The sequence below is a fragment of the Alosa alosa genome, chromosome 14 (genome assembly GCF_017589495.1).
Source record: "Alosa alosa isolate M-15738 ecotype Scorff River chromosome 14, AALO_Geno_1.1, whole genome shotgun sequence".
Classification (NCBI taxonomy): domain Eukaryota; kingdom Metazoa; phylum Chordata; class Actinopteri; order Clupeiformes; family Clupeidae; genus Alosa; species Alosa alosa.
In genome coordinates this window covers 32,292,365-32,318,455 of record NC_063202.1, presented here as the reverse complement: position 1 = coordinate 32,318,455, position 26,091 = coordinate 32,292,365, and the positions used below count along the sequence as shown (strand labels likewise).

The following is a 26,091-nucleotide window of genomic DNA, read 5'->3' as shown; positions in this document are numbered from 1 at the left end:
TAGTCAACTTTACCAAAGGTGCCAGTAAATCTGTAGGGTACTGTACAAGATGCTGTGGGTGCTTGTAGCCATGTGTCTGATGTAATAGCATCAACTCTGTCCTGATGAGCTGCTTGGCCTCTCATCGCTCCTTGCAGCTATACTATTACCATAACCATATCCATAACCATTATTAATGTGTGTTTGTATCTTTAGCTCTTGACAGTGATTCCTGAGGACAACTCTCTGGCATTGGTCTACAGGGACACAGATACTCTGAAGTTTGTCAAATATGTTAATGACAGAAGCTCTTCCCACAACCACCAGGAGCCACCAGGAACGTTTTATGACTTCTCATTTGTTTATTATGAGTAAATATGATGTTGAAATAATGGTTTGAAATGTTGCTCATTTCAAGTAGTAATGGTCAACTAGTGAGGTATAAAATGTCTGGACTTTGTACTCGCAAACATCCTCCATTCTGTATCTCCCATACTGTTTGCCCTTAGTCAAAGCAGATATAAAGTTGTTTAATGTAATGTATGTCCAGTTCAAACTGAAGTAGCCATACTGCATTTAGTGCTTTGAACTCAGACACCACTTTGCCACATTGTAATGTTGTACATAAAAGCAGTCCCCTATTCCATTTACAAATTAGTATGGGTTTTTCCTCTTTTCTGTGTGCTAATCATGGCCATTGTCAAGTCCAGTTTTCATTGTTGATTCTAATTTTATGTATTTCTCTACAGACATTCTCTAATATGAATGGCCATTATTATAAACTCAATCAGAAATTTGAATTTGAAGATTCCAAAGGGCTCAACCATCCCAAACAATCCAGTAGTGACATATCGTAGGTCTTGTAATGGACCAGGTTGCTATAGCTTTTAATTTTTTCAAAATGTTTTCAATTGGGCTTGTCCGCAAACACCACCGCGGCCATATTGTTAACATTACATTCCAGTTCTATAGGCTACAGTCTATGTGACAGTCACCTGCAGCGCGTAGATTTGAGCTGAGCAGAGCACAGTAGCCACAGTAACAGCTCCATCTTGTCAATATCAAAAGAAGATTAATTTAATCGTTGTGGACCCATATCTAATAGACTTAATAGCATTAAGATAAAGATCCGTCATTATTGTCAGCTGTAACTTACCCCGATATTTATAGCCTAACTGCTTTGTTCATACATCGACACACGTCGCAGGAGCTGAAGTTCAAGTCGCTTGAGTTAAGGTCGGCGAACTTCTTATATATGTTCCACCAATGACATCGTCTAACATTGCCATGATCTTTGAGAATAAAGCTGCATCTCATTGGACTGCAACTGTATCTTGCGTTTCCCTGTTGCTCACAACCTGCAGCCAAGGACTTTGCTTAAGTAGTTTAAAGTGGGTTAGCCAGTGATCATTCCTGTCTGATAACTTCTACAGGAGGAACTGCAACTATGGTCTGGATCCGAGGCAGAGTTTGTTCCTACTATTTGCCACTTGCCGTGCATAGCCTAAAACGAGCTGAGAAGGGCACACCACCAATAAATATAAAACCTAACGTGGCCTACCTAGCAATGCTATCTATGCAAATACAAAATGTCCAAAGGTAATCTATGGTATGCGACTACATCAGACTACTGCGTATGTCTCATATCTCATCTCGGCTTGGCCCCTGCACTTAGAAATCTGGCACTAGTTAGCCGATGCTACCAACAGTTTTTCAAGGGGGGTGCCTCTGGCATCAGCCTAGCCAAGCAAATAAATCACTGTTTTACACCATTTACGAGGCTCAAAGTAGCTCCATACTTCATTGCTAGACTTCCGAGGGCCTTGACATTTAAAACGAGACATTGAGAACTTTGAAAAAGCACTGGTAGTTTATTTACAAGACGATTTATACAGACAGTACCTTCATGAACTTTACCGTTCACCGCCATCTTGAATTTAGTCACGATAAAAGTCGAGTGACGAGTACGAATGAACAGGTATGATAAGGGATCAGATTCCAAAAATAATTCTGTGGAAATGCATGGATTCCGGTTGCTTCCAGTAGCAGCAACTGGAATCCATGCATAATCCATGGAATCCATGCATAAAACAGTGATTTATTTGCATGGCTTGGCCGATGCCCGAGGCACCCCCATCGAAAAACTGTTGGTAGCATTGGCTAACTAGCGCCAGATTTCTGGGTGCAGGGGACAAGTCAAGATGAGCTTTGAGACATACGTTCACACTCGGTATCATGTTTCAACACACTTTAGGTCAATATCACACCGGAATTCTCCTTTAAGCGGCCTGTCCATAACTTGGCCTATGTTGTCCCAAATTGTCTCATTCTTTTTCCTATGGGCTGCATGTGAGCTTATACAACAGGACTATGGGTCAGTTTACACTGAACTTACACTTTAAGGCTTCTACATATTCGCCATTCCTGACCTGTAGCGCGACAATGTGACGTCACGGGAGCGCCGTAACCATTTATACTCGCGCGTGGTGGTCGCGACACTAGTTGCAATATTCTCCTGAACAGAGGTGTCGCTGTTGTGAAAAGACTTATGCTACCTATAATACACAGTAGAAGAAACTGTCAGAAGCATTGGCATCAATAGGGAGCAGGGCTTGAAAACAAAATTATTTTTCAAACGTTCCATTCCGAACGGTTCAGGTAGGCCTATGTTTAACGTTTTCGTTCTTGCATGCGTTCCGCCACCAACATATCGGTCCTGAACCGGTTCGGAACGCAAAATATCGTTTGTTCTTAAAGTTCCGGCAGTGTTTGGCGGGCCTATCAAGTCTATTTTGGTGGACTTTACCTTAGAATAGACATACTCATTATTTCCCCTTGATTTAACCTATACCGTAGCTATGCCCAAAAATAATAAATCACAGGCGGCATCCAAAAACATTCAGATGGGCTATCCATCCCATAACCTACAGACTTACTGTAGGCCTAACCTATGCCTATAAATAATTTCTTATCAAAAGTATTTCTGGATACGTGCTAAACTCCTTACCTGGTTGTAACCTAAGTTTTATCCATATGGAGATCTTCAAAGGCTTGCGCTATAATTCCAACCCTGTTTATAAACGGACCTGTCTGTTGCTGACAAGGCCTATCTCAAATTTCCCGTTTAACTCTTCTACATAGAATAGGCTATAATTGCGCAATCATTTAAAATCCCGACTTTAAAACGACAAGGCGTGGACAGGCAAAATAGACTATTACGCATAGGCTACAAACAATTTCCAAATCAGTTTCAGTAGCCTATGCTACGAGCTGGCCTAAGATCCGAAGTGGCAGACGGATAGGTTACATTACAACAGCAAGACAAAATATACACATTTGGACCAAAGGTCCATTTATTCGCTTTTTTTTTCAAACTGCAGAAATCAAATTATTAGGCTGTTAGCCTACAGTAGTTGGCTACATATAGCGCTTGTTAGCTCACATTAACAGTGTAGATCGGGGCTTGTTTTTTACACAACCGAAATAGTCTCCCTGACGTAGGATATGCTTTTGTGAAATTTTATAAAATTTATAGAGAACGAAAAAAAAAACGTTATTAACCGGTTTTGTGGATTTCAGAATAACGTTTCTGTTCCGGAACAGTTGAAGACCATTTTGTTTTCGTTTCCGTTTCCGCTCCTCGTAAAATTCCGTTCGTTTTCGGTTTTCGTTTTCGTTCCTTGAACCGGTTCGGAGCTCTGATAGGGAGGGAAAGTGAAAACCAGCGCCCCAAGTGGTTGCGTCCTATCGAAGAGCAGCTCCAATGTTAAGTCATATAGACCTATTTTAAAAAAAATATTGTGAAGCCAAATCAGCTATGTTATCCACCAAAAATATTTTTCAGTGTCTATACAGTAATAATATTCTAACTGTGAAAATGTCAGACCCTATTTTGCCTTATTTAAGAAAATCGAAATTGTTCCTTTTGTTTCATAAACAAACTACAAAAGAAGTCATGTGACTTTACCCTTCGACGTTACTCATGGTAGCATGGTTTGTTTATTAGCCTGGTTAGCATTGACACTTAACACTTCAAGTGAGTAGTAGCACAACACCAGTTATCCTGACATAAAGGTTATCACCACGCGGTTTACATCACGTTCCGTTATTACAAAAATATGTTAAGCCAGTTAAGCAAATTGCGTATTGATCAGTTAGAGATTAAAGCCCAAACATGTGGCGTCACATGCAGCTGTAGTTCCTTATCACCGTGTTACGACAAAAACTCAAAACAATTCAACTGATCCTAAAAATAAGGTATGACCACTTGAAGCAATAGAGGTGACCCCAGTGCCTAACATATGGAAGGCATTAAATTAAGATCCCAATGTGCACCGAGATATATTTTTTCTAAAAAAAAAATCCCATCCACTCCGCTAAACTCTAGGAACAACCACTAGATGGCGATGAGATTACTTTCCCTCCCTATGGCAGTAAAAAACACTAGTTACTGTAGCCTCTGTGATGGTACTTCAGACTTTGGTTGCTGCTATTCACAACTACCATCATCATTACCATCTAGTTTCCAAGGTGTGTGCAGATAGATAGATAAATAGATAGATGGATATATAGATAGATACTTTAGTCATCCCGAGGGACATTTTAATAATTTAAACATTTTAGTTAGCTGGCTAGCCAGCTGAGTTTGTGTAATTGAGTGGAAAGAGATTTTGTTCTTAGTAGATATCCTTTGGTTGAAAATACATCTTTTCTATTCTTTCCTCTTAAAAAAGTTGCGACTCTCGCTGGTAACTTTTGTTAACTTATCCAGCAAACTATTAAAAATTCACGACTGTAACAAAACGGTCCTCCGAACTGCAACTCTCGCTTGCCCTCGAACTAGTCCATCTTCCATAGGTGCCAACTCTCATGCATTGGCCGTGAGACACACGCATTTGATTAGTTTCACACGCCACACCCCCGATTTATCACGCTGAAGTGTCAACCCGGTGGGTCAGATGCCTGAAAAATGAGTTTAGCCTATCTATAGATCTAGCCTACCTGTTGAGCCACGGTTATGCTTTCAGAGACGGTGAGAGGGTTCAAGAGCACCCCCTGTCTGTGGAATTTTCTACATTTTCTCTCATTTGCGATGCTTCAGAAGCAGTCCCAGGCGCATTCCCCCCCCGCATACCGGCTTCAGGTATGCTTTGAGTATTATTGAGTATTTTTCACGCTGAAGTGTCAACCTGGTAGGTCAAATACCTGGCAGATGAGGTTCAACTAAAGTAAACCTATACATATGATATCACACATCAGGTGAACGTGCGGAATCTAAGCTTTCCAATGATATTAAGCCAAGTTGCTGTGATAAATGGTTCGCGAAAAATTAACATTGAACCGACGCGTGCAATTTAGGCTAATCATATTTGCATTTTGCACACAGTGCACACCCATTACTCTCGGTTTAATATTTCACTAACCCTTCACACAACACGGCAAACCCAATATCACAATAAACAGCAAACCGTGCGAATACGAGGGATATAAAGCATGCCTCTGTGCAATAAGTGGTTCCTGAGTAATCCGGTTTTGAAATTGCAACACATTTCTACATAGCCTCATTGGGGCGAAATTATAATGTATTCTAATGTAAACTATTTGTCAGTAGGCCTACATACATTTTTGTAAATTGCTCAGCCATAGATTATCCCACTATCATGGTTCTTATATTGTCAGGTTCCAGCTAATCCCATTACAGATACATAAATACAATTATATTGGCATGCTTCCTAGTGACATTAATGCAAAAATATGAAGAAAATCAAATAACGAGACACAAATATTGATATGAAGCCTGACATAAGCCATATGCAAACATTCACATCATGCAGATATGGGTACATCCTGAAAAAGGAATGTAGGCTATAGGCTATGGCCATTACAATGACCAATATATTATCTTAAATAAACTAGCTGAAAAACACAGGTGACCACTTCTGCATAATTTCATGGAGTGCTGAAATGTACACACATTTTTGAACATTTCTGAACTGTGAAATGTAGCATATGTTTTTGTGGTTGTGAACTTATTGCAATATCACCATAACTATTCCACCTGTGTGTGCATGGTTATAATTCTGAAGTGCAAAATAGCTACAGCACAAATATTTCAATAAAAATAAGCAAGTCTGACCTCTGAATTTATTTTGAAAGTGCACCTGATTGATGCATTTAATTTAGTTGAAGAGATCAGTCATCCCCCTCAATTTTGATAAGGTAAAAAGCCTTATAGGTACGCCAAATAAATAATAATCTATAGGTTTACGCTAGGCTATGTAAAACTCCCCATTAAAGCGATGGTTTGGAGTAATTTCACCCTAGGGTCCTTTGCACCATGACCCCGAGCCAAACACCCTCCCAGAACCTGTTTTTCCTTGGTCGAACCCTGGTCGAGTAGTGCTGTCAGAAACTAATGAGTTTCTGCAGGCATAATGGAACCAACTTTTATCTCGTAAATTACCCCACTAATAATGCCCTGAATGGTACGAAACTTCTACAGTATGTTCTTTACTCATAAAACGAGGCATTGAAAAGTTTGTAAATACACCAGGAGTTTATTTAAATAAGACTTGCCTGATGGATGCTATTTTCTGCTACTATACCGCTGCGTCAACGTTACTTCTGTGATTTGGGAAAAGCCCGTGAAATTACTCCGAACCATCGCTTTAACAGCATCACGTCACTAACCACAGCTAAGACTGCACAATCTCTATTCACTCTGTTGGATATCTGAAGCCAGTTTGTCTTTAGAGACTGTAAATCCTCAAATTATGGCCGGGGTCTTAAGACAAAGTATAGGCCTTTAGGGGCAGGATTGTATTCGAGACAGCCCTTTATTTCTTATGCGAGTTTTATTTTGAGACATGCATTTCTTGGAGCGGCATACTGGTAGGCCTTCAAAAGCATGACATTTTCGGTTTATTTTGATATTTAATTTACTTTTGGACTGTTTGATCATATTGTTAAATGTTGGGACTGATGGGCACTGAAATCTGGGGAGGTATTTGATGATCACTATTACGTTCCATGTAGTTGAAAGAGTGTCGGGATTTCAAACAAACCATCCGCTTTCATGCGTTCATTGAACGCTCATGGTGCTGTAATGGAAACCTTATTAGTAGCCAAGTAGCCTATTGAGTTATTTTTAAATTATGCATGATTTGCTTTTTATTAATTTCGTAGGCTGGCTTTATTTTGTTATATAGAAGGATCTAAATAACCTGTTAAAATGTACCAGAATTTAGGAAATTACATCTAGTCCAAAAAAACGTTTATGGGGGAGGACCCCCATACCCCCCCTCTGAAATGTCCCACCCACTTTCACAATGCCTCCGACGCCCATGGTCCTAGTAGTAGGCTAGATCCCTTTGATACCAATGTTCATTTAACTCTGGGAGCGAGCTCACAAGCCAACTGAGAGTTGCTAGACTAGCCCTGGAAGCAAATGTAATTTGTAATTTGCTGCCGCTAGGGTGTGTCTACATTTCTAAGCTACATCAAACATCAAACAAATGAAAAAAAATCTGGGGGAGGACCCCCAAACCCCCCTTCCACATATTTGACAATTAGTGGGGAGCCCTTAATACATGTGGGCCCAGGGGCCCGAAAGTTCATAATCCGTCCATGCCTGGTCTCTACACCTGAGAACCACTGATGTACGTTTGTTTTACTGTAATGTATAATGCTGAATGAGCCAAACAAAAATTTTCGCAGCAAAAGTTTGGTTGGCCCCACCAAATCTCACTCCAAGGTTTTTTGAAAAGTTGGCAGCCCTGATCTTCCGGTTTCCGGTTTGACGCGCTCAGCTGAAAAAAACAGAGTGGTGCGCTACTGTGCGCTACCCGGCCAAAATCCTGGCGCGCCAGAGAGATCTACATCATTTTGACGTCACATTGTCGCGCTACCGGTCGGGAACGTCGAGTATGTAGTACGCTTTAACTTAAGCCCACAGCGGACTCTCCTGTGCTGTCTATCCTCAGTCTCATTCTCTTCTCGTTTTCTGACCATAGCTATCAACATTGAGCATTGAAAATAAGGGAGATTTCCCAGGTTACTCACTCAAAATACAGGTAAATTCCAACATTCGTCTTTCTGTTGCTATCCCTCTGCTGAGAGCAAGAATTTGTGCTACAAAACTGCTGCACTAACTAAACGAGGTGTGAAGCTAGGTCTAATGAGACTATGCTTCCAGTTATGGAACAGTGTGCCTTCCACGGCACAACTCCCCACCTCCCCCCAACATTCTAAATCAATTTTATGCACCATATTGTTATGTAGCATAGTAATATTATATACCATTTGAAAGATTGGACTTTTGGGAATACATATATGACAACCTTTTTCATGTACAATTTGTATGGTGCTTTACATTGTCAGATTAATCAAACTATGTCTCACTTAAATTTGATTAAAAAAATGCCCCCCTCCTCCGCTTTTGGTGCTTCCTATACTTTCTAGCTGCAGTGCAATCAGTAGATGCCACATATTGGGTCTTGACATATTCGAAGGAATCCCAAGAAATTGAATATTCATGTTGTGTTATCCAATATTAGTTGTGCAGATGTATGGTCCATCTTATACACACCCATTGAAGCAACAAAGAAAATGCAAAAAAAGAGACTTTTGTGTGATTATTCCATATTTTGTGTAGTCATTCTATATCAGAACCCCTGACATACAATCAAATTAGTCTACAAGAAACCTCAGAGTGTTACCTTTCATTTGAGACCAGGATTATGCTTCTATACAAGCGGTTGACACACAGTAAGCCTTTTATTGTCTAAAAATGCCCATCCCATATGAAGTTTGGGCATGAAACATTGCCATGAAATCATGCTCTCTCCCACACTGTTCTGATCACTCTAAGGTCACCTTCAAACAAGCAAAACGATGCTTTAAAAACATCTTTTCGCTGGAAGGGCAAGGGGTAGCAACAGGACAACATTAGAGACGGACAGGTCCGATGGGGCTAATGTTATGAGAGTAATAAAATAAAGGATATTTTACGGGAAAATATTAAAACAGGAAGACAGATGGGGAAAAAAGTTGACACTGACAGGTATGTTTCTTATAGTGGGTGATTCTAGGGCTCTTTGCTGCTGTTAGAACGGCCTGTATTGCACAACATAGGCCTACCATTGCAAGACATTTTGTACAAATAAATAAATAGCTTACAGCGATAATACCGGCGCTGTCGCGCTTGTTAGTTGACAGCTGCATTAAATAGACCTACCTGTGCATTTTCTATGTCAACAATATGGCCGCTGCGAACGTTATTACCTGATTATTACGTAGATCGAATAAGCCCTATTGACTTTGTATTTGCGATTATGATAGCATAAAGGCCCGTTAGATTTGGACCTGTTGCAACTGCCATCCGCGCAACTAGGCCCCTTTCTCTCTGTGTCTCTCTTGATTTCTCTCATCCATCCACTTCAAACCATTCATTCATCCACTAAACTATCTGTCTATCAACATCCATTAAATGAATCAGCGGGCGTGTTAGACCTTGCAGTGCTGTGCAGATCAATAGAGACATACCTTACATTTAGCCAGATCTGTGCAGCGTTGATTTGATCGAACACGCCCTCTGATTTGACAATACCAGACCAGGAAGCCATGGAATTTTCTTCCTTCAGATACAGTTCTTGATATAACCTCTCTGTACTCTTCCAAAGTTTACAATGTGTACAACAGAAGTGTAATTATATTTTGAGCATTGTTAGAGGTATAAAATAGCAATGTGGCACCTTGCCCTGTTAGCATCACTGTAAGCCCATTTAGTCATGCAAAATCATACAAATTGGGCTCTCATGCAAATAAACAGTCTTGCTCAAAACGCCACCAATAAAGATAATTTTGCTCTCTATCAAAAGTTTGAAGTTGTTAACTACTGTAAATAGACCCTCGGAGTTACACATTGCATGTTAACTCTGTCAGAGAAGGCTTTTCTAAGGCTATGATCAAAGCAAATTGGGGAAATCATTACTTTTACCATCAGTTCAGATCTTTCAAGACAGACTGTTCATACTGGTATTTACAAAAATCAGATTTGTGTCGACATCATCCGCCTTTATGCATGGGTTGCTGTGCTAACAACACAGGCATCAGTAGAGTCACTGTGTCTGTCTGAGAATTTCATTTAAAAGAAAATTTGTGTGTGCAAAGGCCTTAAATAAGAATGCAGCTGGACTCAATGAATGACATCAGTCTGTATAACTTCATGGTCCTTTTGAGCCAACCAACCTACTTAAGGTTTTATAACACAAAAAGAAAAACAGACAAAGAATAAAACACTGACAAAAACAAAGTTTGGAATTCTAAAATTCAATTAAGACAAAGGTTATTCACAGTAGTAACTATATATTTCTGTTATATTTTCTGTATAAACTGTATATTACCTACTATATTTAGGTTTTGTCATTTTGTGATTATATACAAAGAAAGGTTTTAGACAACTCACGTCTTGACTGGCAAGACTTGCACCATGACCCTGAGCCAAACACCCTCCCAGAACCTTTTTTCCCTTGGTCGAACCCTGGTTGAGTAGCGCTGTCAGAAACTATTGACGTTCTGCAGTCGTAATGGAACCAACTTTTATCTCGTAAATTACCCCACTAATAATGCCCTGAATGGTACGAAACTTCTACAGTAGTACTGTAATCGCTTCCTGCCAGGACTTTTACGGGCTTTTCCCAAATCACGGAAGAAACGTCGATGCAGTGGTATAGCAGCAGATGCAGAGGCAAGTGTTATTTAAAAAAACTCCGTTGTCGCCTACATTAGCCTCTCAAACTTCTTTGACCTGAGACCCAGTCAAGGCATACTTTTGGGTCATAGGGCCCACCTACCTGAACCCCCCTCCCACCCCCCATCAAATTAGGCTCTATAGACCCTTTCAACAATAAAAACAAAAACAATGCTTGAACGTTCTATTTGGGCCCCAATCTACTTCCTCTGCATTAAGATAACATATGGAATGTTAAAAAGGAAGTCTTGTGGGGCCAACTATGATGCTGATAATGGAACTCTCTTGAAAGAGTCCATAGAAATCTGGCACCCTATTGAACAAAGTTCAACTGAGAGAGTGTGCTGTTCACAGACATTAGAAAGAACGAGTTCACAGTAACGTTCATCAGGCAGTAATACAGTCTGTTCAGTTCACGTTCGCCCAAAATATGAATCGTTCAATGAGCGCGTAGTGGGGTCCTGGGATGTGGGCCCCCTCTTGACAAGATGTCGGCTGCAGCATTCAAGGCCCCCGGCACATGAACTGCTCTGAGAGAGCTGAACAGGGGGTGAGCCCATAGCCACAGGTCCATCGCCAGGCTGCAAAAGCCCCCTTGTCCGTAGACACGCGTCACACCGGAACTAATTAGCCACGAGAGTACCGCAACGTTGGGAGCCAGCTGCAATTCCCAGTCACCGGCACGAAGCTGGGCAATCTGAGAGATGAGTTAGCTAGCTGAAATGGAGGTCACCCACCTCGGCCGACCGGTGCCTGCGCCGGTCAGCGGGGAGTCACACTCGGTGCATGAGCCGTGGGTTGCACACGCAAAACACCAACAGGACTTGAGACAAACAAACAAAAATCTTTTGTTGAGGGCTCATGCCGATGGCAAGGAGAGCGGCTCTCAGCTCCAGGACATTGATGTGCTGGGATAGCCAAGGGTCCGTCCAGAGACCATTGATGCCCTGACCTTCGAGAACAGCACCCCAGCCTACTGGGGATGCTTCGGTAAATACGACCTGGCAATGAATCCTTCAATGAGAATCCCATGGCCTTCCTCCTCTTGGTGTTGGCTGGATCTTTCCACCAGCATAGAGCTCTGTGAAGTCTGCGGGACACAGTCACTTTGGCCTGGGAGGGGCCCTGGGGGCACAGGCCTAGGCTCAACAGGCACCTCTGGACCGGGCGCATGTGAAGGAGGGCAAGGGGGACTACATGCAACATTGTCGCCAAGAGGCAAAGGCAGAGTCTCCACTCCACCTGGGCGTGCAACGTGAAGCGACTGAGACATGTGGCGAGAGACTGCGGTCTCCGGTGAGAGAGGTACAGTGGCCTTGAGTCCAGGACCATACCCAGGAAGGCGGCCATGGTAAATGCAGGTACCCTTGTCCCACGGGGTCTGGTCCTGAACTGCGGGCGGTACCCATGGGTCACGGTGGAGAGCACCCATGGGTCCGCTCCTAAGGCCAGCCAAGCCTTCCTGCATCAGGCTGAGAGGCAAGGCTGGCTGGCTCGAAGATTGTCAGGAACAACGATGGCATCTGGTGGGGCCACAGCTACTAGCACACTGCCCCCGCCAGTTTGTGGGCGGTTACCTCGTCCCTGGGACGTCTGAAGCCACTGCCTGAGATCAGTCAGCTCCCAAGCTGGATGCCCCACGGTAGTTGTTGGCTGAGGCGCGAATGCCCTAGGGCACCTAGCGCCACTGGCATGTCTGCCAAGAGACCCTGACACTTCTTCCATACAGCAGCGGCTGTCACGCGCCTGCTGCAACAGGGCGGTTGTCTGTGGGCCGAACATGGACCTGGGCTCCACAGGCACTCTCAAAAGACGCTCTCTGTCTGCCTGCTGGAGACTGGGACAGCCAGAGATGGCATCTAGCTACCCAGAACTGAGCCAAGGAGCGGCCCGATGCCACTGCCTGCTCTTTAGACACTGCAGCGAAGCACACAGAGGCTGACTGGAGCTCCTTCAAAAGAGAGGGATCCCCAGCACTGCTTTGCAAGAGACCAGAGAGGTGGTGTACATACAGGGACAGAATGGCCGCCTTGTTAACGAGGCGGGCTTGCATCGCTATGGGCCTATGTAGCTTACCCAGCAAAGCCTCCATAGTCCTGCCATTGCCACTGAGGCAGGAGGCACCACCAAAGAGGGAGTTGGGAGAGGAGTGGCTGCAAAGCTTGGTCCACTGAGGGAAGTGAGCCAAAAACCAATTCGCTCCTCGCCGTGCATGTGGGAAAGCACCTTAGCCTGCCCAGACCACCTACGAAAAGTAGATGGGGAAGAAAACTGACCAAGTCACTAAAGTCTGCTCAGTCATGTCAGTGTAAAACCTAAATGCAGGGGCAATGGGATTCTCCAGAAGGGGAATATCAAGAGCCCTGGATGCCCTGCCAACAACCTCCTTAAACAGACGGGCCAGCTCGCCTTCCACAGGGCTCCGCACAAGGTAGCCCCTCACCTTCAGACGAGAGAACAGTCTCAACATCCACAATTGGCTCCTCATCGTCCTCCTCCAGGCCAGGACACGGACTGGTAGGAGGAGCAGATCAGGGAACTGCAGGCCTGGTGCCTCTTCCAACTCCTCAAATTCCGCCTCCTAACTCCAGACAAACAAACTTTGGCGAGGGCTCCTATGGATAGTCTCCTGCGAACCCGCAGCGACACACCGTTGAGAGCCGGACACCGGCTTGAGTAGCTGGAGCAGATAGTTCACTTGCTTATAGCTGACCGAAGCCTGCCAAGCAAGGATGCCTGAGCAATGCGTGAGTCACGGGTTACGTGCGCAATACGGTGCCAAGGGATTTCACAACTTTCAAGCCAAGGAGGATGAGAAAGCTTCAACAATCCAGGGAGGCTGCACGTAGGCAAACGCCCAATCTTACCAAGTAAGTGGATCTTAAGCTGTAGGCTAAATTGCACACAAAAACTTACCTGTTCACTAACACACACACGGTCGTAACAGTGGAGATCAAACAATCAGTGATTACACGCCAACACAGGTGTTTTATAGGTTCGGGTTGGGCGTGTCCGGGCGAGCCGGTGTGTCTTAAAGCCTATCCACTGTCCTTGACAGATGGGGGGTCATTCCCCGTACATATGGAATATGTAACGGAGTGGAGAGATGGTCTCGAGACGATAGAGAACAATTCATGAGGTTAATGACCAAGTGATGCATACATCTTTTTTTCAATTATCATAAATACTATTTTTCTCACTATATCACTGTATTTGACAGAACCTTTAACTGGGGTTGCACTAATCAATTTCAGATCAGGCACATTGTTTTCTGTGCTAAATGATAGATGTTATTTTCCCAATGCCTCCATTTTTAGCTCAACCGTATATCTATTATGTGGGGTCTCCATATAGCATAGCATATAGCATTTGATGTCATCTATTTCTTTGTGGTGTGGACAATCAAGCAAAACAATATTTCAAACCTTAACGCCTTGGACCTCAAAGGATATCCATCTATCCAATCATTAACCACTTTATTTTACATTACATTTGGCTGACACATTTTTAACCAAAGCGACTAACAACATGGCAAACAGTTTAAGCTTTTTAAAGCAATTTTATTATTATACTGTGTGTGTGATGTTGTCTATACTTTTTTTCCAGTAGACCTGGCAAAGACTGCAGTAGGTGGAAACAAAATGCTATTTGATTCGGTATAGATTGTGCTCCATGGCACAGATATATAAGCTTTTGGTTGTGCCCTTCAAATAAAGAAACTGAATTTGACCACAAGGGCCCATGTAACTTCACAGAAAAATGAAGGTGGTTTAACTGATGGACATTGTATGATATATGGCACATTCTATACAATTCATGGACTTAGTGAACAAATTTGTTAATGTAATTGGAAGCACTGGGTATATCTATTTTAAATACTTTGTCATTTAGAAAGAGGGACATTGAATTTACTATTAACGACCAATGTTTCAAATATTTTGTGGGCAAGATCATGTGTAATACGGTTAAACCGTAAAATAAGCAGCCAGCTACGGCATTCAGCAGCTTTCCACTTGTGTGCAACATGCACAGAGCATGGCACTCTGGGGTTATCAGAAGGTGGTGTGGGGGATAGTAATTGTTAATTAATTTTGCTTTTACCTGTCCCAATATACCAGGTGTGGCGTTACCAAGAACTGGCAAGAAGTTTAATTTAGTCGCTGACTACGCCACCCTAGTATCAAACCAGGGAACAGGTTTCTGTTAATCAAAAGACTCAACAGGCTCACAGGTTCAGGCATGAGACGGAGACAGAGTTCCACAAAATGAAAGGTTTTTATTTAAGCACAGAGGATGGGGAACAAATTAAGAGAAACCTAGACCGGAAGGAAAGCTGTAACACAGACTAAGAAAATATTAATTTATTATTAAAAATGTACAACTTTGTGCCACAGAGTGGGAAGGAAACAAAACATAAGACAAGACAATTAGTTGAAAAGGAGGAAGGGGCTTACCAGAGGGAGGCAGGCTGTCAGGATCACACGTGGATATAGGAGACAGCAACCACCGCAACCCACACAGGTGAACAGTACTGGAAACACACACAGTGAAGCCACACATGCACTACAAGCTAGACTCCCACCAACACCAGGTGACCAGCCTCCCCTGTAGCACCCCCTACTCCTGCAAAACAAACCACAACAGACAACGAAAAATACAGACAACAACAGTAATCACACTAGGCCCGGATGACACAGGCTGACCCTTAGAGCTGACTGAATTGTCCCGTTACCCCAATGAATACAAACAGGAACTAAATCAAAGACATACAAGACAAACACACAATAAGGGAGTGGATGGCCATCCAAATGACAAATTCAAATAGATAGACAGACACAACTGCTTTGAGAAGCCCAGCAGCAATAGGGGGCCTAGACTAAGCTGTAGAATTACACAGCGGGCAGGCCTAACTATGCCTGCATATGTGCCTACTTAAAGCTTCCCAAAATCATGCAAACGAAATAACATAAAGCCAAAAGAACATGAAAATAAAGGACTTCTACACTTAACCAAATAAATCACAAAATACAATGATAAGGACAAGACATGTAAATCAAATGAGCAAAGACAAACAGAGGCAAAACAGCAGCAAGCAAAGGATGGCGACCCTGGCGATAACACCATGCAACCTGCTGAAGCACACGGAATCAATTAATTACTCACCATATTGATAGTAAGCGAAGAATAGCGCTCATTGGCTAGATAGCTACATACCACAGTGGAGGGTTAGACGGCACGCTGTAGCTTCAAAGTGTTTGGAGGAGACAGCCACAAACAATGCGAGGTAGACACTCGTCAGCCCACTGGAGGGTCTATGTGCGTGGAATTGAGTGAACGTTAACAGCTTTTACAATTGACATGGCTACGTAATGTGAAGAATATATACGACATCGTGGATAAAATACCTGCGGTCATGATGATCAGGACACAACTCAGGGGGACAAAGGCAAGCCCTTAAACGCAAACAGTCCACAACCAGGGACGGATCATGGCTTGTGCCAAGTGTGCACGTGCACAGGGGCCCTCAGCCAATGGGGGCCCTCGGATTTAAAAAAAAAATTGCCTTGAATTTAGGCTAGATTATGCCCGGTGCTTCTGTCTGTTAATTTGCGGCACAACTGAATGGTGTTATGGAACCGTGGACCGAAAGAAAAATAAACTAAATGTTTTCCTGATCAATAAATACTTCTTAATTCATAAAATATAGAGGCATAACATTAGTTGGAAGTGGTAGGCTATGAGTGCTCATTCAATGTATGTATGCGTGTTTGCGAAAGTGAAACTGACCCACTCGTGGGTAGGGGAATGAAGTGGATTCCTGCAATGTTCGTGAAAACAGCATAGCGATTGGATAGTCTAATAAATCGCGACTTGTTGTAGGCCTAACAGTAGCTTATATCGTAGCAAATGCCGATGACAGATAGGCCTACACTTATTTCACTCGTCTCCGCTGGAGTGAGCGATAATGTGGGCTGTTGGCAAAGAAATTAATTAGGGAGATGATCTGCATCTCCATTTACCAAACGCTATAGTTTTTCTAACATCTCCACTGTTAACGTGAAATATGTCTCCATGCAAGGTAGTGTCAAGCAGCAGTGAAGTGAAAACCTTATCATACAGGTAGCCAATGTTCACGTCACCTGAGTCAGACAGAAAACAGGCCCTGCTTGCTCTGTTAAAGTTTGTATGCCCCTTCCAAACTGCGTTAAAAGGGTATATTTAACAGCCAGAATTTAAAAATTTTCCGGTCCGTTTCGAAGTGTCCGGTCCGTTTAGTGAAAAATGTTGCTGTAGACTGTTTGGACAGCAAAGGGAGATTACAGCCTAATAATAAAAACAGCTGCTGGAATTCATTTCTGTGTGGGCCTGAGTTATCATACTGTATATGACATAATGTACTACATTTTCATTGTGTTAAATTGTGCACCAGCCTGCACAGCGACAGCAAAGAGAGTAGCGCTGGCTGCACGCCGCGTCGCCACTTTGCACGCGCCAAGAAGCGCCAGCGCCGCGTCGCCGCGTCAGGGTCTTTTTTTGATATTGTGCACAAGGGCCCATATTTGTTTAATCCGTCCCTGTCCACAACACAACTAGACGCCACATCGAGCAATCAATATTGAGCCTACCGAGGGAAAAGGAGATGTAATAGTCACTGACGCAAAATAGTAGCCTACAACAGCATCTGACACCAGAGCATTAGCTTACCTTCCAATATGCGAGAGAATCCCAAAACTGGCTGCCAACCGGAAGATTACCACACAGACCGGAACAGCCTTCCCAACAACTCGCTGAGAGCCAAACAAACCAGCCTCACTTCTGCTGCATACCTGACCCATGGTGCAAGTCAACTTATAAAGAAACCAGCCAGCTGTATCCACCGATTTACTAATGAACGGCCTTAAAGGCACAGGTGCACTATTTCAACCCGCTACACAGGGGTTGCCATGTTATTTACTAGCCAAAGATCCAAAAAAAATGCTCTGTGACACCAAGGAGCACACAATGCATGTAATCCAAACTTTTTATCATATCAAAACCAAAAACAGAACTATAGAGCAAGATTAGGGGTGACAGAGACTTGACCCCAAGGACATGGTCGACACCCTTCTCAATGGCTTTTGCCCCAGATTCAACAATATGCATGTGACTCCTAATGTCAGCTCCCTTGTGTAGCCGTGTCCTTTGGCCACAACCATTCCCTCACTCAGACAGTATCCACATCTATACACACCATTAAATTGGTGAATCACTTGAAGTCAACACTTTGCCACTGCATCACACATACAAGCTATTGGAAAAACCCTGGAAACCTGAGTAAGACCAGTTTGTGAATACTTGATAGCACCATGTGTGTTTGTATCTTTTATATCCTGGACAAATTGATGCAGAAATGTGGACAGAGAATTTAGTAATATCCTTCTTCATCTGTCAATTAAATTAAAAAGTGACAGGCGGGCAGGACTTCCGGTTGATTAAGGCGGGACTTCCGATGAGGGCGGGACCTCCTGTGTGGTAGGTGGGACATCCGGATATGTAACTAGTCATCAATTGCGTTTTGACAGGCTTTTGTTTCCTATTCCTTGTCACATGTGTGTTTGTCATGTGATGGGGATAGACGGTGTTTGTCTTGTGACCGTCGTTTTATTGAATTAGTGTTGAGGTGATCATGGGTTGTCATGTGTTTGTCATGCGTGGGCAATTATGAGCGGTGGTCTGTGAATAAAAAAGTTGTAAAAGTATGGGTAAAGACAGAGAATAAGCATGGCTAGTCTGAAAACTCCTGAAAAATGCATGTCCTAGTAGCGAGCGGCAAAGCGGGGCCGCTAAGAGAAAACACTATAGGCATCAGTATAGGCATCCATTGAGTATGGGAGCTTTTTGAATTTGGCGGGGGTGCTTTTGTATGAGTCATGTGTTTGGGGGCGTGTGTGTACGTGTGTGTGTGTGTGTCTCGTGCTTGGGATGCGTGGTGTTTGCCATGAGGTGATCATGGGAGTGTTATGTCTAGACAATTATCAAAAATCAAAAATGGGTGCTAGAAGCCATGAGGCTGGTCAAAAGAGTGAAAAAAGCTTGGCAACCAGAGAGTTAAGGATTGCATCAAGAGAGTTTTAAATTCAAATTCATCAAGATTTTCATCAAGACATTGAAAAGAATAAAAATATAGCAGACAGCAGAGGAGGACTCGATTGGAAGAGTGCAGGGGGGAGGGGAGGGTCAAAGGTCAGGTTTTTTTTGGCCAGAGCGGTGTGTGTGTGTGAGGGCGTGTCGGTGTGTGTGTGTGTGTGTGTGTGTGTGTGTGTGTGTGTGTGAGAGAGAGAGAGAGAGTGGTTTGAAACTAAACTGAAATTAAATGTACAAAAAATGTGAACTAAAATAAAAAAGGAGGTCTGAGGACCGTGTTGGACCACGATGTTAGACATGCATGCCCCTGAACATTACATTTATGATTTTTTTTTAAATTTATACATTCAGTTTAATAACCCTAAAAACAAAGTTCCATACATGGCCCCCCTCTTTCACCCTCTCTCTTCCTCTCTCAAGCGCGCACACACACACACACACACACACACACACACACACACACACACACACACACACACACACACACAACCTACTCCTTCAGGGCCCTGGAGCTATGATGTTAGACATGCTTACCAGTGGTGGAGGAAGTACTGAAACCCAGTACTTAAGTAAAAGTACAAATATACAGAGAAATATTTACTTTAGTAAAAGTAAAAGTACCACAATGACAACCCTACTTAAGTAAAAGTAAAAAATACCTGCTTTTAAATGTACTTTAAGTATTAAAAGTAAAAGTATTTGCATAATGATTTATTCTCTTAATATCTATATTCTAAAAACGAAAAAATCAGTATGGGCTGTGGCATTTTAATTAAGCTAGTTTTAGGTTATACTCGACTAGATAGTTTTAAGCTAATCCAATTGTGCTTACCATCTGTGGCCCAGTTTACATTCTGACCTACAATTCTAGAGACTGTAATTCTGGTTGATCTGCTGAGTAATATCATTCAGCAAAACACGAGAGCCTGAAGTTTAATGGGGTAGACAAGGGAAACGTCGGGTGGATCGTAATGCCAATTATGCTGATTGAACAGAAAAGTTGCTGAGAAAGGTATCTTTATGATTAGGTTCAGTTTCACTTGCACAGACGCATAGACATTGAATGAGCGCTCACATTACTACCCCCCAATTAAGGAATATTTCCTAATCTGGAAAATGAAACCACCGGTTCATTAATAGTCTACCATTCATTTGTGCCGCAAATGATCAGATGTGTGACCGAAGCATGGGCATAGCCATGTAACTTCGCTGATCCGCGGATAGCAATCTCATCGGAGAGGAGGCCCTAACGCTGCAGATAACAGACAGAGAAAGGCACAGAACACAGTTGCATGTACAGTGTAGCCATGGGTCTGGGGTGAATATAGCCTACCGAATGCAGATGGCTACAAGCTCACACTTTGCCTGGTCTAGACTAGAAGCTTATGTTTCTAAGAATGCACGCGTGGCGGCTCCAGAATCTTTGGTAGCAACCCCGCCCCTGGTAAAACAAACGTGTTTGTCAGAGAAAAAAAACTGATCATAAAATGTATCGTAAAAGGAACGATGGTGTTGTAGAAATGTAGCTGAGTAAAAGTACAGATAATTGCTGTAAAATGTAACGAAGTAAAAGTCAAAAGTATGCACTATAAATTTTACTAAAGTAAAGTACAAATACGTGGAAAATTTACTTAAGTACAGTAACGAAGTATTTGTACTTCGTTACATTCCACCACTGATGCTTACCCCTGGGAAACTTGGGGAAACTTAAAGGGAAACTTGGCAGGATTTCCCCCTCTGCTGGAGAAATTGTGCATTATGCTATTTCAAACTGTGGAAAAAGGTAACGATAAAGCACATGGATTTGTTTACAAGCTAGCGAACGGTTAGCATAAGTTTGGTTACGATGTTACAAGGTAAGAAACACGATTTAAAACCAGTTTCTTGTTTCTCACTTCTCTTTCCGGGACGGTAAGTCTCAATGTTGCAAGGTTGGTTTTCAGCCTGGGGCAGCTAGGCATGGCGGGGAAAGTCACCATTTTTACCGGAACAGGTCATTTAACCATCCAAATGATTTCTAAACAGGTTTATTACGTTGAAATAGTTGCCAAGTTCCCCTTTAAATTTATGATTCATTTTTTATTTTAGTGCACAGACATAGTAAAGACACCTTTTTAGGCTCTTCACATCATCACATCCTTAATTCTTTTATTCAAGTTAATAACACTAAAACTTAAAGCATACATAGTCATACAAACCCCTCCTCTCTCTCTCTCTCCCTCTCCCTAGAGCCATGAGGTTAGACACGCATGCCCCTGAACCTTATTTTTTTTTTTTTTTATACATTCAGTTTAAAGGAGAATTCCGGTGTGATATTGACCTAAAGTGTATTGAAACATGATACCGAGTGTGAACGTATGTCTCATAGCCCATCTCGGCATGTCCCCTGCACTCCAAAATCTGGCGCTAGTTAGCCGATGCTACCAATAGCTTTTTCAATAGTGGTGCTTCGGCATCGGGCTAGCCATGCAAATAAATCACTGTTTTACACCCATTTACGAGGCTCAATGTATCTCCACACTTCATTGGTAGACTTCCGAGGGCCCTGACATTTAAAACGAGACATTGAGAACTTTGAAAAAGCACTGGTAGTTTACTTACAAGGCGATTTATACAGACAGTATCTTCCGCGAAGTTTAAGCGTTTGCAGCCATCTTGAATTTAGTCTCGATAAGTCGAGCAACGAGTAAGAATGAACAGGTATGATAAGGGATCAGATTCCAAAAATAATTCAGTGTAAATGCCTGGATTCCAGTTGCTGCTACTGGAAGAAACTGGAATCCATGCATTTCCACTGAATTATTTTTGGAATCTGATTTAATAACCATAAAAACATAAAGTTCCATTCATGGCCCCCCTCTTTCACCCTCTCTCAAGCGCACACACACCCAAAACACATGACACACATGGTCTTGAATTTTAGACATGGTCCCCAGACCTCCTCAGATGATAAATCCATTTTTTGTACATTCAGTTTAATTTCAGTTTAGTTTCAACCCCTCTCTCTCTCTCTCCCTCTCTCAGCCCTCACCGGAAGTCCCTGTTCTCTGTGGACATATCCGGTTTACCCTGTCCAAACCAGATCCCAGCGAGAAGCACATTCTTAAACCACACCTCAGCTGGCAGTTCATTGATTACACAGCGAGTCGGCCACAGACAATTGGTTAGGAGTTAAAAATAAGAACACCATCACAATTCCACAATAAGGACACGTCTCCAGGGGCCTCATTTATAAAATGTTCTTACGCACAGATTTGGTCTTAGACCAGGATTTACTTAGTATGGAGGACAACACTGTTAAATACTGTTCATCAGAACTGCTTTGTCAAGTGAGCCACATAGGTGTTGCATGAACAGTGGCAGCATGGAATGCTCATTCAATTCCAGGTAGCCAAATACATTAGTCTTCAGTAACTATCAATACATTTGTGCAATTTACTGCAACTGTAAATCAATGTGCAAGGTCATTATTCATTTTTCATACTGTTCTGTTAGGGAAGGGAGTACCAAACAGACTTGCTGCAAGTGGTTGCAAAGTAAGAATTCCAGAGAACCTCTTGCCACCAGGATCAGAGGCAGCCACCATGTATGATTGTGTGCTTGGTGCCTCACTGTCCAGAGGTTCTTGTTTTGGACAAGACCCGTTCCCTATAGCAGAGGCAAAGTTGAGGGCAGAAAGAGAGTTTTGCACTCTCTTCCCCGACATGGCTGTGCTTTATGAGAGTGCCGTGCATCACAATTATTCACCATACCAAGAGGCATTAAGATGCCTTGTTGACATTACAAAGAGACACATTTAAACAACTTCAAAAGTTGTTTATTGTTATACAAATAGTAAAATTCTTTACATTTTCTGTTTAATGTATTTTCTGTAACATACAAGATGCAGTGCAAGATTCTTCATATTCCATGTATTCTAATACTCCATACATTCTAATAAAATTGTTCTTTTTCTCACAATTTCTGTTAACTCTTTCGCAGTTTGAAACATTTTTTTAAATTGTTGTGTATGGTGTTCCATAACAGATTAAACGTTGAACATCAACTCTCCAGCTGTATCGCTGTGTGGGGCGGAAGCTGCACTGAATACAACAGGAAAGCCCTGCAGCGCATAGTGAACACAGCTGGAAGGATCATTGGTGCTTCACTCCCCTCCCTGAAGGACATTTACACCACCCACCTCACCCGCAAGGCGACCAAAATTGTGAGTGATGCAAGTCACCTCGCCACAATCTGTTTGATCTACTGCCCTCTGGGAAGAGGTACAGAAGCCTGCGCGCTCCCTTTTCTACCAGACTCACCAACAGCTTCATACACCAAGCTGTAAGGATGCTGAACTCTCTCCCTCCTCTCCCCCCTCCACCCTCAGCTACATAACATCCTGGACATTGGACCCACAATGGCCGCCTGCACTACTCCACTTGCACACTTGCAACACTTGCAACACTTCTGCTGCTCTTACATAACTTGCACCACTATGCCACTTTCTTTATTACTTAGGTCAAACAGAACTACCCAAGCCTTTTATTGGCCTGACTTTGCACTAGTATTTTATTGACTGTCTATGCACAATTTCAACCAAATTTTGCTGCTCTTATTTTTTCATTATTATATGTGCCCTCTTATTTACTTATTTACTTACTTTTTTGTTTACTTGAATGTTATGTTTGTCTGTGGACTTAAATTGGTAAAATATGTCTTGTCTTCACCGTGGGATAGTGAGAAACGTAATTTCGATCTCTTTGTATGTCTGGAACATGTGAAGAAATTGACAATAAAGCTGACTTTGACTTTGAAAAAAAAAATCAAGTGCAAGACTTCAATAACAATCTACACATTTAACAATTCCATTACATTTTTAAGCAGCTTGTTAACTTCAAAAATACATAACTAAAAAATTAAACCTACAGCTGCCAGCCACTATCCAACGTATTCACACATGGTTAAAGTAATATGTGCTGAAAAATGGTTACCAGCTCTGCTAACCCATTGACTCGCTGTAGGGTGAAGTTTGAAGCTCTGCATTTCAGACAAATGTCTGAGGTTAGGCCCCACCACTCCACACACAATCTGCACCCTACCAGACTAGAGCAGCATGAAGACAGCACAGGTTCATTCATTGGCCCTGTGGGGAAAGGTACAATATGCATGTTATGATTATGGGATTTGGCAGGCGTTTTTGTCCAAAGTGACATAAAATAAAATACAAAACAATACTTAAATTTAACAGGGGACCATTTAAAATCTTGGTCAGACTACATTTAGGATAATTGCAATGATAAACAACAATGTCAATTCCAATAGCCTAATGAAAATGAAGTAAAATAGCAATAATAAAAAATAGTGTCCATTGAATCAATAATTATACCAAAACATGGTAAGACTACATGGAGAACATTTTGACACTATAGCACCTGACTGCAGTTTCCTAAGGACGATGAGTGGCATGCCCTACTAATCAAAGGTACCTTTGCAGACTAAACAGGCAAACAACGCCTTTATCTCCTCAGCTTGCTGTGATGAGATCACAAGGCATGTTGTTGCATTGCTGAGTTGTACCAGGCTCCTTAAAGAGGCAGCAACTCCACCAAGTTCCTGTGCTACAGACAGCACATCTTCAATTTTCCTGGATATTTCTTCTAGACCGCCCCCTCCATCTCCATGGCTATTAAGACAAAACAGAACTGGTTAAATCACATCTTGCGTGTATGAAAGGCTCTTCCTCTACGCTCATTTACTTCTGGTGGAGAGTTAACTGTGTTGTAATGGCAACTTGTTATTTTCTGTTCCTTTGTTATATTCTGTTCTTTACATAATATGTAATATTAGCGGCAGGTTCAAACAGACCTTGTTACCCCCTCTAGTTACCAAGTGTAACTAGAGGGGGTAACAAAAGCTACACTTCGCTACTTTTCTGATCCTGGTTGTGTGGTACCTTGCTCTCTTCCTTTTTGCTTCCCTCTGCTCTTTTAGCAAATGGAACACAGACTCCTTTAACACAAACACCCTCCTCGAGTTCTGCTTCCAATACACTGACCCTTTGAATGTAGAATAGCATTAATAGTGCATGGATTCCTAACATTTGACATCATGCAGCACATTCCACTTTAGATGATTGATTACACTGGTGTGTGGGGTATTCAGGCATGCAAACTGGTCAGGGGTGAACAAGGTGAGAAGGGATGCGCAACAAGCGCGAGTGACACTGTTTTCAACAGTGCATAGCTTCCACAGAGTATGAATCATATGTATGATAAAAATAAAAGTGCCCCCTATTTTCTTCTTTTTTGGCATGGGCCAAAATACATCACTTTGTTTAACTGAATGAAATAAACTGTAATGCCTAGGTGTGCAGCACACCTACTCGTAGCTCCCTTTTAAAAAAAATGCTCATATTCTAGCATCATGTCGACAACTGGATAAGGTTTAAATCACACCAAACTCAAGATAGGCTACGATAAATTATCGGAGGTGTAAAGTTTGTCAATAGTCTACCTTTGAGGGGAAACTGGTTAAAAGCCGCTGTTAAAATGATCAATGATCGATTGTCGATTAATCATGCCCATCCCTACCGACACCTCAAGATGTCTACGCTTTTGGACTCAAAACAGCGAAAGGTGAAGAGTCTGCATGCCTGTGTATTGAAAACAATGTAATGTGATATTGGAAGCGAAGTGTGCCACAAGTGCTTGATCAGTCAATGGCAAAGGTTAATAATATACAAGTATAAAGTATAAGTATATATACTCTTTTGATCCCGTGAGGGAAATTTGGTCTCTGCATTTATCCCAATCCGTGAATTAGTGAAACACACTCAGCACACAGTGAGGTGAAGCACACACTAATCCCAGCGCAGCAAGCTGCCTGCAACAACAGCAGCGCTCGGGGAGCAGTGAGGGGTTAGGTGCCTTGGTCAAGGGCACTTCAGCCGTGCCTACTGGTCGGGTTCGAACCGGCAACCCTCCGGTCACAAGTCCGAAGTGCTAACCAGTAGTTCACGACTGCCCCAAAAAGTGTATGCAATTAACGTAGAATTACACAAAGTCAAAAAGTAAATAGGGTACCTGTAGTTCCACTCGTGTCAAGAAGCTGATTTCCCTGGGCATCTGTTAAAACAACAGGCTCATCATATGCTAGTGCTTCCGCAGCTTTTGCTGCTATGCCAGGAACACTTGCCTCCGCTTCTCTGAACCGCACCATGAAGGTTTCCTTCGGGATGGGTTTTCCATCCCTCAGGT

General features: G+C 42.5%; 1 protein-coding gene and 1 long non-coding RNA gene across 4 annotated transcripts in view; one reads left to right on the top strand and one right to left on the bottom strand.

Moving 5' to 3' along the window:
• ogfod1 (2-oxoglutarate and iron-dependent oxygenase domain containing 1) overlaps positions 1 to 23,016 on the top strand; it is a 116,852-nt gene extending 93,836 nt beyond the window's left edge. For 2 of the 3 annotated variants that reach the window (XM_048262443.1, XM_048262445.1), the window contains exon 13: positions 196 to 1,657. In XM_048262443.1, the coding sequence (XP_048118400.1) occupies positions 196 to 354 (159 nt within the window). In that variant the 3' untranslated portion in view covers positions 355 to 1,657. Of the gene's footprint in view, positions 1 to 195; positions 1,658 to 22,879 lie in introns of those variants that run through there. The other variant, XM_048262444.1, reaches the window with a different exon arrangement.
• An 819-nt stretch (positions 23,017 to 23,835) lies between these two features.
• LOC125307527 lies at positions 23,836 to 26,091 on the bottom strand. Its single transcript, XR_007195733.1, has 3 exons — positions 25,918 to 26,091; positions 24,322 to 24,518; positions 23,836 to 23,978 (listed from the first exon to the last, which is right to left on the bottom strand). It is a non-coding gene; the product is annotated as an uncharacterized LOC125307527 (long non-coding RNA).